The following is a 13106-nucleotide window of genomic DNA, read 5'->3' as shown; positions in this document are numbered from 1 at the left end:
AGATGAAAAAGTTATTGGGAGCATTGAAAAAAATGTGAAGCAACGTCGAAGGAAGTTACAACCTAGTAGAGCAGTCAGTTCACCGTATGTCATAAGCAACCGGAAAAGCATGTATGCTCTTCGCAATATCACCGGGCCTGCAGCGATGAAGGTGGATGCATTGGCAGCGCTAGCACCTAGGTTAATTTTCGTACAACCTACATTGTTTTTTAATTCTAATATCTCCGATTAATTTCATACATAGGTTGTTTCAGTACAATTATATGACCAAAGGTCCATAGAGGTAGGTGACTTTTTACTCGATTTGCAGTGAGAGAGTCATTCACAGTGATGGGTACCACATGTGTAAAGAAGACTTGCTTATACTAACCGATCGTAGAGGGTGGATATCATCTCCGGTAAGATGTTATATGGTTCAGTTAGTAACGTAAAGCGTGAATAATGCGTTGGTACACATATCTTCTTAAATTCCTTCTCGTTGACCTATGGTCTGTTCTGTAGATTGTTAATGTATATACGGATTACTTGAACTTGCGGGACGAATGTTGGCGAACAAAAAAAAGGGATCATGCATTTGCCTTGCTACCCATCTACCTGTGAGATTAAATTAACTTATAAGTAATGATTTTTGTTTCTGAAGCTGCGGGCAATTCTAACATTTCTTTTTTTGGTTGCAGCAAGTTATTCTTGACGAAAGATGTGAACGTCCCGATGCATGTTCCAGATTCGTAACTCGTGTAGAGAACACCCCTCTTCAAGAGATACGAAAAGTACTCATTCCAATTAACATTGATATGGTTCATTGGGTACTTCTCGTGTTGGATATGGGGCATCGTACCTTCCTTCTTTACGATTCTCTTTACAGTCACACAGATTCTAGGAAGGTGCAACCCCTTGTGAGTACTACTCTTTACTTGATTCGTATGGCAATTATTAATTAATTTTTTCTTACTACTGCCCTAACGTACGGAATTCTTGATTTGTAGGTCGATTACTTTGTTAAATGGTTCAGAATGGTCAAAGACATTGATATAAGTGCATTCCCCATTGATGTAGTGGTCGATCGGCCCCTATAAGGTAACAGGTATGTTACGTGCAATTACTTCAGTTTACGATACCTCCGTAAACGATTAATTCTTCTTCTCGGTTTTGCTTCATGTTTTGCAGCCACGACTGTGGGCTGTTCGTTTTGAAAGAGATTGAATACATTACCCGTGACGCTAGCCTCGATTTCACCCAGAAAGATATTACGGCTATGCGAGCTTCCCTACTTTCGGAAATGTTGAATGGGGTCTATGGGAAAGTATCCATATAAGTTGTTCACATTCTTACCTGGGAGTCATTGTTGTTGGTTGTACATGCATTAGAGTTCAATTGCTTGGCGGGTGATCCGATACTTGCTCTCCTCGTTCCTGAAGTAGGTGGCGGAAATCAACCTGTTAGGGTGAGTGGATATTTTGCACACAATTGGGAAACACCAAAATGTTCTACTTATTCATTATGATAATTGTGCTTGTTTGCAGGTAAGGCTTGTTCCAAATCCTGGCTCTCTTCAGCGTTTGTGGCAACTTGAAGAAGTCGTGGATGAGGAATGGCTTCAACATCTGGTCCTTCAATAGCAACCTTCTGGATGAGGATTGATCTATTGCCACCTGCAAGTCTCCCTTGGGAAAATCTTTTCAATGATCAGAAATCCACCCCTTCATCTCCAAGCTATTTTGCCCCTACCAAACGCAAAGAAATCACTCCTGGGGAGGAAGAAAAATCTCAGCCGTCCGGACTTCCCGGATTCTATTAAGCTTAAAACATCCTCAGGTGAGATCATTCAAGACCTGAGAGGGCTGTAGCTGTGGCTTGCTCCTTGCCTGGTGATCTGCCTCTCTGGTTGTTTGTTGCTCTCATGCTTGTTGGGGCTTCGAGCTTTGTTTTTTTGTTTTGGGCTGTTTTTGCAGGTTTTGTCCTGTGTTTGGATGTTGTTGTTTGGGCTTCTTGCCTCTTTTTGTTCCCCCCTTTTATGTAAGGGGGTTGTTTTCTTCCTTCATGTATATCTTTGGTTTCCATAAATATATCTGGTCGGGGTCCTGCCTAACCCCAGCTTACTCATAAAAAAAATTTAAAAAACAACAAAAACAAAAAAGCTTCTGAGTGACCAGGATCGGGAAAAAGCTCTTTCTACTGGGATAAAGATGAAAAATGTAGTGGGGACCGGTAAACTGACATGTTCCACAATTCCACTCTTTTCTCCATCCGACACAAAAGATATGTGCTTTAAACATCAAGTTCTTAACATTACGAGTTCACCACCCAAATGATCATCATTAATATATAATCTGAATGATCTTGCGCCACAAATGATGTATACATGTGATCAAGCCCATTGAATTGGTAGATCCTCGTGTAGTAACGTACATGAACCCGGTCCTACACCATATATGCTGTTGTACTGGACTTCCTTCGGACTTCCGATTGAACTTCGGACTTCCGAGTCGGAAATCCGAACCAACTTCCGGACTTCCGAATGATGTCCAGTAGAGTTGCCAACCTACTGGACTTCCGTCGGAAATCCGGAAGTTGGTTCGGAATTCCGAGTCGGAAATCCGAAGTAACGTCCGGACTTCCGAATGATGTCCAGTAGAGTTGCCAACCTACTGGACTTCCGTCGGAAATCCGGAAGTTGGTTCGGAATTCCGAGTCGGAAATCCGAACCAACTTCCGGACTTCCGAATAATGTCCAGTAGAGTTGCCAACCTATTGGACTTCCGTCGGAATTCCGAACCAGGGAAATCCGAACCAACTTCCGGACTTCCGACGGAACTCCTGTAGACTTGCCAACGTACTGGACTTCCTTCGGAAATCCGAGTACAGGATCGGAATTCCGAGTCGGAAATCCACTCGGAATTCCGGACCAACTTCTGGACTTCCGAATGATGTCCAGTAGCTTCCCAACTCTACTTCAGTTCAGTCGGAAGTCCGGACGTTGGTTCGGCAATCCGAGTCGGAATTCCGAACCAACTTCCAGACTTCGGACGGGAAAGAAGTGATATTGCGCTTCCGCTCTCGTCATTGGGAAGTCCAACGCTAGGTTCAGACTTTCGAGTAATCGTATGTACACTTTGTTCGTCCACAGATGGAAGGATTACCTCGTTTCGATGGACCTGATTATTTGAGCACACCCAATATATGTGATGGCGTATCAAATGAACGATTTAGATGATCCAAACAATGTGGGCCGACTGACTTTTCGGTAGTGAGTAAAAACCAATGATATTGCCAACACCAATGATACATTAATGATAAGTTTTACAACAGTCACAGTCAGCTGTACAACCAATGTAATACTATAAGTCTATAATAACGTTTAATTTATACAAATTCTGTGTGAGTAAATATTTATGTGCAGTATGAAGAGTCCCAAAATCAATGCCACTTTGTACAAACAAACCAACAACTCCATCCCTAAGCAAAGAAAGGAGGTGCGAATGAGACACCGGACCTACAAGAAAAACATGCAACAATCAATAAAATGATGGGTTTGATAGAGAAATCATATCAAGTGAGTAATAATGGAACATACGTATTTTCTGTAGGTGCGGATGGACCGATGGGCGTCATATTTAACTGAAGATTTACAAGGGGGGGATTTTTGCACGTTATTTTGTTGTGTCCAGGTTCCCCACATGATTTGCAGTTGTGATGTTGTCCAAATTGTAGCCATCTTTCCATTCGTACTTTTTTGGGTCGTCCAGGCTGTCTTCTTACTCGTGGTGGCAACACTACTTCTAAAACATGGGATGGCTCCGGCCATTGTGTGCGATCTAAAGTAGGGTGAATCACGTCGTCATATGTAGTCCGATAAGTTGAAGCCAAAAACCAATCCTGGCAGTACCTATATTTGTCCAGCTTGTTGACTCCCATGGCTGCTATGGCATGCCCACACGGCAATCCCATAATTTGGAACAGACCACACGTACATGTTCTCTGCTCTAAGTCCACACGATCCGTATTAGTTGACGATATCACTTCATATTCATTCCAACTACACGGCCGGGGTGTGAACTTACTGCCATACAGACATGATCTGGCTAACCATTTTTCTGCATTATGGGTCAAATGCGTTTTCCATTCAGAAGCAGCCTTGCGGCGAAGGTAGAAGTACTCTTGTACTTTCCATCTAGTGTGATCGACTAGAGCCGCGATGGGTAACTCCCGTGCGCCCTTTAATACGTTGTTGAAGGACTCCGCTGCATTAGTTGTCAACATATTCCACCTAGACCCTTTAAAGTATATATTAGCCCACTTTTCTTTAGGAATCTCAGATATCCATTTCTCTGCTTTTGCGTTCTTCGCTTTAATACATTCTATCGTCTCCTTATAGTCTCTCTCCCTTAAAGCATATGCGGCTCTCGAAAAAAGTTTGCAAAGTATTTGGCTCTTAAAGGTCTTCAGGAAATTGGCATTGACGTGACGAATACAGTAGCTATGGTATGATCTCGGCAATGCTTCGTCTATAGCTCTAGGCAAACCCTTCATCCTATCAGAGGAAATAGTGAATTCGTTGTTGTTTTTTTCGGCTGGTATCACCCTTTGGCGGAGTAAACGAAGAAACCATAGCCAGCTCTCATACATCTCATTCTCAACCACTGCATATGCTAACGAAAATAATCCACCGTCACCATCTACTGCAGTGGCAGCTAATAAAATTCCTTTATACTTGCCTCGCAAATGTGTCCCATCAATTAGTATCAGTGGTCTAATTGTTCGACAGAAGGCGCGAATGCTAGGGCCGAATGACCAAAATAAACGACAAAATGTATTATCTCCAGCCGTCCATAGCTGACGATTTCGATATACACACATAATGGTGCCAGGATTGCATCTCTCCATCTCTTCGGCATATGCAGGAAGGATGCGGTAAGACGCTTCGGCATTTCCACACATTTTTTCGTGTATAATGACCTTCGCATTGAAAGCCTTCACATAGCTTATGGTTATACCCCACTTATCCTTGATGTATGCTCTTATCAAAGTAGGCCTCACGTCTCCTGGGCAGGGAAATAACCCAAGACAGGTGTCTGCTGCCCAAGCTGCTGTGACAAGGGGATGGTCATTACCCCTCATAGTACCTGAGCATGTATGCTCTGGCACAAACCTTTTTACCACAACATGAGCCAAAGAAATTCTCCCACTGATTCTGAAGGGGCAACTTTTATCCTTGCATCTAACAGCATACTTTGTAGGCTTTGAATCTACTGGGACGAATACAAACTTTCGTTCAATTGCGTACTCTTTCACTTTGTTCTTAAATACTTTCAAATTCGGGAAGATTCCCCCCACCTTCATCTCCTCAAGTCCTATACGTCCCTCATTTAATTCATCTACAACCATCTCATCTACTTCCAACCGCTCCCTTCTATATGTATTACACAACGGGTCGCCCACAACGTTCTGTAGACCAACGAGGGGGCGTACAGCTTCGCACTCATCTTCCTTACCAAAGTCACCTTCGCGCACACTGTCCTCAACGAAGTCATCATCACCAAATGAATCATCACCCTTTATACTGTTACCATCCTCGCATTCAATGCCATCACTAACATGCATATCACTATGGAAATCCCTACTGAACTCTGCATCATGCCTGCACAGTAGGGAGTACGTTAGAATGAATATTGTATGAGAGAAACATAGAACTGGCGAAGTAAATGTAATTAGTAATTACAAGATTACATGGCAGTGCTCATATGTTACCATGTATTTTCCTCTGTCACATTAAAAATAGGGTCCTCATAGTCTTCGTTCAAGTCCACTGAATATCTTTTCGGATTCCGAGGAATATTGGTATCTTCTCGATTTCTGCCCAATATTTGTATGTTCTTTGGAGCACCAACGTCATTTCGATTAGGTGTTGCTGACGCTGCACGGATGGATTTATTTATGAGGTTCAATGGCGGTTCAAGAGGACGAGAAGAAGGTTCACAAATATTTCCATATAAAATAGGATCTTCATAATGTTGAATTCGATCCCTCATATTCCTGAGCAATGACAAATTTCACATCACCTAATAGTGTAATGGAATGAGAGCTCAAAGAATGAAAATTTCCACCTTACTGAATATTTTACCTCCGGATGGGGATCGGTGCAGAACTAATTCCTCCTACTCTGTACTCTTTGGTTATGTACAGGCTCATACAATTGAAGAGGCTATTCTCAAAAAGCATCATCACCATAGCTAGGTCATCGTCATTTCGAATGTCGTACAACACGATTTGATATGGATCGACGACATATCGACATTGTATAGATTGTGAGATACCGGTTGCTGTGGTATGGATTTTTTGGTGAACTAGAGACTCAAATTCTGCAAATTTTATATTCTGATTCACAATTAAAGACATCTTCGTCCCGCCAATATACTCAAATGATACTTTATCCTTCAAGTACCCATCAACGTGTAACATAAAAGAAGCCATTCTTTCCACCATTTTCGCAAACCCTATTAGGATAAGAACCAATATTAAACCCTCATAAAATTAGAATACAAAGTAATATATGAACAACCATTTACAATGATACAACCACAATTGGAACAATAAGTTACACTCTTGGAAGCACACTTTTATTCCTTCCAACCACAGCGGATCCACATTTTATACCTCGGGAACCATTACAGATTCACATTCTACACCTCCGAACCACTACGGAACCACATATTATACCCCGGAACCACTACAGAACCACATTTTCTACCCCGGAACCTCTAGGGAACCACATTTTATACCACGTAACCACTACGGAACCACATTTTATACCGTGGAACCACTACGGAACCACATTTTATACCCCGGAACCACTACGGAACCACATTTTATACCTCGGAACCACTACAGAACCACATTTTCTACCCCCCAACCTCTAGGGAACCACATTTTATACCACGTAACCACTATGGAACCACATTTTATACCTTCGAACCACTACGGAACCACATTTTATAACTCGGAACCACTACGGAACCACATTTTATACCCCGGAACCACTACGGAACCACATTTTATACCTCGGAACCACTACGGAACCACATTTTCTACCCCGGAACCTCTAGGGAACCACATTTTATACCACGTAACCACTACGGAACCACATTTTATACCTTGGAACCACTACGGAACCACATTTTATACCTTCGAACCACTACGGAACCACATTTTATACCTCGGAACCACTACGGAACCACATTTTCTACCCCGGAACCACTACGGAACCACATTTTATACCACGTAACCTCTACAGAACCACATTTTATACCACGTAACCTCTACGGAACCACATTTTATACCTCGGAACCACTACGGAACCACATTTTCTACCCCGGAACCACTACGGAACCACATTTTATACCCCGGACCCACTACGGAACCACATTTTATACCCCGGAACCACTACGGAACCACATTTTATACCACATAACCACTACGGAACCACATTTTATACCTCGGAACCACTACGGAACCACATTTTCTACCCCGGAACCTCTAGGGAACCACATTTTATACCACGTAACCACTACGGAACCACATTTTATACCTTCGAACCACTACGGAACCACTACGGAACCACATTTTATACCACGTAACCTCTACGGAACCACATTTTATACCACGTAACCTCTACGGAACCACATTTTATACCTCGGAACCACTACGGAACCACATTTTCTACCCCGGAACCACTACGGAACCACATTTTATACCCCGGACCCACTACGGAACCACATTTTATACCTCGGAACCACTACGGAACCACATTTTATACCACATAACCACTACGGAACCACATTTTATACCTCGGAACCACTACGGAACCACATTTCCTACCCCGGAAGCACTAGGGAACCACATTTTATACCCTGGAACCACTACGGAACCACATTATATACCCCACAACGACTATGGAACCACATTTTATACCACGTAACCTCTACGGAACCACATTTTATACCTCGGAACCACTACAGAACCACATTTTCTACTCCGGAACCACATTTTCTACCCCACAACCACTATGGAACCACATTTTATACCACGTAACCTCTACGGAACCACATTTTATACCCCGGAACCACATTTTATACCCCACAACCACTATGGAACCACATTTTATACCACGTAACCTCTACGAAACCACATTTTATACCCCACAACCACTATGGAACCACATTTTATACCACGTAACCTCTACGGAACCACATTTTATACCTCGGAACCACTACAAAACCACATTTTCTACCCCGGAACCACTACGGAACCACATTTTATACCCCACAACCACTATGGAACCACATTTTATACCACGTAACCTCTACGGAACCACATTTTATACCTCGGAACCACTACGGAACCACATTTTCTACCCCGGAACCACTACGGAACCACATTTTATACCCCACAACCACTATGGAACCACATTTTATACCACATAACCTCTACGGAACCACATTTTATACCTCGGAACCACTACGGAACCACATTTTCTACCCCGGAACCACATTTTATACCCCGGAACCACTACGGAACCACATTTTATACCCCACAACCACTATGGAACCACATTTTATACCACGTAACCACTACGGAACCACATTTTATACCTCGGAACCACTACGGAATCACATTTCCTACCCCGGAAGCACTAGGGAACCAAATTTTATACCCCGGAACCACTACGGAACCACATTTTATACCTCGGAACCACTACGGAACCACATTTTATACCCCGGAACCACTACGGAACCTGATTTTATACCCCACAACCACTATGGAACCACATTTTATAGCCCACAACAACTATGGAACCACAATTTATACCTCACAACCACTACGGAACCACATTTTCTACCCCGGAACCACTAGGGAACCACATTTTATACCCCGTAACCACTACGGAACCACATTTCCTACCCCGGAAGCACTACGGAACCACATTTTATACCCCGGAACCACTACGGAACCACATTTTATACCCCGTAACCACTATGGAACCTGATTTTATACCCCACAACCACTATGGAACCACATTTTATAGCCCACAACAACTATGGAACCACAATTTATACCTCAGAACCACTACGGAACCACATTTTCTACCCCGGAACCACTACGGAACCACATTTTCTACCCGGGAACCACTACGGAACCACATTTTATACCCCACAACCACTATGGAACCACATTTTATACCACGTAACCTCTACGGAACCACATTTTATACCCCGGAACCACTACGGAACCACATTTTATACCACATTAACCACTACGGAACCACATTTTATACCTCGGAACCACTACGGAACCACATTTCCTACCCCGGAAGCACTAGGGAACCACATTTTATACCCCGGAACAACTACGGAACCACATTTTATACCCCACAACCACTATGGAACCACATTTTATACCACGTAACCACTACGGAACCACATTTTATACCTCGGAACCACATTTCCTACGCCGGAAGCACTAGGGAACCACATTTTATACCCTGGAACCACTACGGAACCACATTTTATACCCCACAACCACTATGGAACCACATTTTATACCACGTAACCTCTACGGAACCACATTTTATACCTCGGAACCACTACGGAACCACATTTTCTACCCCGGAACCACTACGGAACCACATTTTATACCACGGAACCACTACGGAACCACATTTTCTACCCCGGAACCACTAGGGAACCACATTTTATACCCCGGAACCAGTACGGAACCACATTTTATACCCCACAACCACTATGGAACCACATTTTATACCACGTAACCTCTACGGAACCACATTTTATACCCCGCAACCACTACGGAACCACATTTTATACCTCGGAACCACATTTTATACCCCAGATCCACTTGGGAACCACATTTTATATGCCAGACCCAGTAGGGAACCACATTTCATACCCTAGAACCACCACGGAACCACATTTTATACCCCTGAACCTAGTATAGAACAACATTTTATACTCCGGAACCACTTGGGAACCACATTTTATTCACCGGAACCAGTACGGAACCACATTTCATACCCCGGAACCACTACGAAACCATATTTTATACCCCTGAAGCACTACGGAACCACATTTTACACCTCTGAACCACTCGGTAACCACATTTTATACCCCGGAACCACTTGGGAACCATATTTTATACCCCGGAACCACTAGGGAACCACATGTTATACTCCAGAACCATTACGGAACCACATTTTATACCTCGTAACCACTAGGGAACGACATTTTATACCCTCGAACCACTAGGGAACCACATTTTCAACCCTGGAACCACTTCGGGACCACATTTTATATACTGAAACCACTAGGGAACCACATTTCATACCCCAGAACCACTAGGGAACCACATTTTTTACCCTTGAACCTAGTACGAAACCAAATTTTATACCTCGGAACCACTTGGGAACCACACGGAACCAGTACGAAGCGACATTTTCTACCCCAGAACCACTACGGAACCACATTGGGTAGAAACAAGTAATGGTCTTTTTCCAACAGAGAAAATGGTGGTTCTGACTTTCGTTTAAAGCCCAAGAAAAGAATGACAACAATTATACAACCTACAACAACTTTGGTAATATCTCTGTTTTTTTCAACACAAAACAATTGGGCTTTTCTACTCCGGAACCCCTTTCGAACCACATTTTATACCCCGGAACCACTACATTCTAACATGTAACCAAACATGATTGTATGCATAGAGAGAGATAGAGAGAGGTCAAGATAAACATTGCAACCAAACAAAGAGTCTCATAAATAGGGTGAAAAAACCTAACCACAAAAAACATGAAAACATTAACAGAAGATGTTAAACCTAACCGAAGCTATGTTGACCACCCAAATAAGCAATGGGGATTTTTTTCCCAAACTACAATGCCGCCATTGGAGCTATATCACGTTTACAATGGCAATGGACCTTTATCACGTTCCAAATGGAGTTTCTTTTTCAACACTAAAATGCTACTGGAGCTTGGAAACATTGGCAATGGAGCTTGGAAACGTTGGCAATGGAGTTTTTTTCCAAAACTTCAATGGCAATGGCAAGCTTCAAAAACCTTCCATCAAGCCTTGAGGAAGAAGAAGGTGGTAGGTAAATGGCAACCTTCAAAACCCTCTCATGGAGTTTTGCACGTTACAAATGCCTTGACGAAGAAAAAACCCTCCCATGGAGTTTTCCACGTTACAGATGAGTTGAGGGAGAAGACGGTAGGTGAGAACGTATAGGGATAGGGGAAATAGTGGAGGGAAAAAAGAGGAAGAGGGGTATATTTGTCCTACATCCCATCTTCTCTCACCTCACTACACGTTTTTTCTAATTTTCAAATTACTACCCTCTATTCACAATTTCAAATAAACTTTGCATTTTTTTCATCATTTGTGGTCTCAATCTGTGTATCTTTTGCACTACTTTTAGTTTGTGACTGATATTTGCAGGAGTTTGGCATCAAATGGTTTTTCAGGAACATTCTCACCTTCAATTACCAAACTAAAGTTCTTGGTTAGCTTGTAAGTTATCATCTTCGTACTGTATCATTTGTTTTGTACTCAGGATTTATTTCTGTAAAATTAATGTGTACCAAATTAAGATGCTCACCTTAATTGAGTGAACGATGTGGCATGAGGGTTAACTGACATGAATTTACGATGATTTCAGCTTTTATTACTGATTTATGCTTTATACCTTTATCTGTTAGGAATGACTGTTATATAGATTGAAAAAATGTTCTTCCTAACTGATTCGTTTCTTTTTTATTGGTATCTGACATGAATTTACGGTGATTTCCACTCGTACTACAGATTTATGCTCTATATCTTAACTGTTACGAATGAGAATGTTGTATAGATTGAAAAAGTTCTTCCAAATATGTTGGTTCTTTTTATTGGTCTGTGTGATGAAATTAAAGAAAGCTACTCATATAATAACATTTAACAACTAACCAGCAGTCGGAACTTGGAATGCCTTTTGCATTGTTGTACCTTTTATATTTAAAACTTAAACTTAATCAATGTTCACTTAATATGCTAGCATTATTTGGCTTTCTTATTGTTTGGTTTGTATTTTCAGCATGATATCCTTCACATTTGGAAAGTTATGTTGGTTGTGGTTATGCGCTTTTCTTGGATTGTATTTGTATCTACTGGAGTCATTGCTTCCCTTATCTGTGGGATGCTTTGATAGTGCTATGACTGACATATGTCAACCTGCTTGTAGCATTTTTTAGAAAAATAAAATTTCAAGACCATGAATTATGTGGTTAATGGATATTTTTATGGGTTTATTTGAATGAAATTCATGCATGAATTCTTCTGTATCACTCTATGAGTCTGTCATGTATGTATGGCATAATATGGCAAGGTTTTAAAGAACAAGAGCACAGAAAAACAGAGCATGCTGCTAAAAACATACATTTCTTTTCTTTATCAAAGTAGAACATGTAATTGTCCATGTCCATTGAAGTTCAAGAAACTGATACTGATAGCAAATAAAAGCATTGCAAAGCAGAAAAAAAAGACTAAAAAAGATTGACACTAGATCTTATATTGTCCGAAATCAAGTTCCCAAGCATACATATTCAACTTCAAAACATTACAACCCAAAAATAGTGAAGAAGTGGTCACAATCTCAAATAAACTCCACAAAAACACCAATAGGTAACCTAGATACAATCTGAATGTTACAAGGAATATATGATACCCATATGCGGCCACAATCCATTCAATGATTGAAACATTATGAGATAAAAGAAGGGAACAAACCTAGTCAAGAGAAAGGGATTCTGTCACCTTGTATTTTAAAGATGTTGCAGAGGTGCTGTTTCTATGGCAAGAGAAAGCAAATAGGGAGTCGAAAGGAACGAATTCTCCCGCATAATGTTTTTTCTTGTAAAGAAATTTGTTTGTTTTCCATCAGCTGTAGCTAGGGAGTCATTAATTGGTGAGAGTGAGTTTCCTGAAACTTTATTTTACAAAAGAGGTTATATACTAGGGGATATCTGCAATGCGATGGTTCCTGGATGGGGAATTTGTTCAATGGGG

General features: G+C 41.6%; 1 protein-coding gene across 1 annotated transcript; it reads right to left on the bottom strand.

Annotated features, from left to right (window-relative positions):
* Nucleotides 1-2948: 2948 nt before the first annotated feature.
* On the bottom strand, nucleotides 2949-5751 carry LOC143891337 (uncharacterized). Its single transcript, XM_077395932.1, has 5 exons — nucleotides 5720-5751; nucleotides 5358-5638; nucleotides 3760-5246; nucleotides 3239-3319; nucleotides 2949-3155 (listed from the first exon to the last, which is right to left on the bottom strand). The coding sequence occupies exons 1-5, from the start codon at nucleotides 5749-5751 to the stop codon at nucleotides 2949-2951; spliced, it is 2088 nt and encodes a 695-aa protein (XP_077252047.1).
* Nucleotides 5752-13106: the final 7355 nt, after the last annotated feature.

The sequence above is a fragment of the Tasmannia lanceolata genome, unplaced genomic scaffold, assembly GCF_043159265.1.
Source record: "Tasmannia lanceolata isolate RefF3 unplaced genomic scaffold, GAP_Taslan_0.1 ptg000002l, whole genome shotgun sequence".
Lineage (NCBI taxonomy): Eukaryota > Viridiplantae > Streptophyta > Magnoliopsida > Canellales > Winteraceae > Tasmannia > Tasmannia lanceolata.
This window is presented reverse-complemented; position numbering and strand designations above follow the sequence as displayed.

Excerpts from the sequence above, each read along its gene's own strand:
- LOC143891337 (XM_077395932.1), bottom strand. The coding sequence starts at position 5,751 with ATGGTAACATATGAGCACTGCCATGTAATCTT. Across the intron at positions 5,247-5,357 it reads AGATGAATTAAATGAGGGAC|ATTCAAAGCCTACAAAGTAT; the intron begins GTATAGGACTTG and ends TCGTCCCAGTAG. Across the intron at positions 3,156-3,238 it reads TTTTTACTCACTACCGAAAA|GTCCATCGAAACGAGGTAAT; the intron begins GTCAGTCGGCCC and ends TCAAATAATCAG.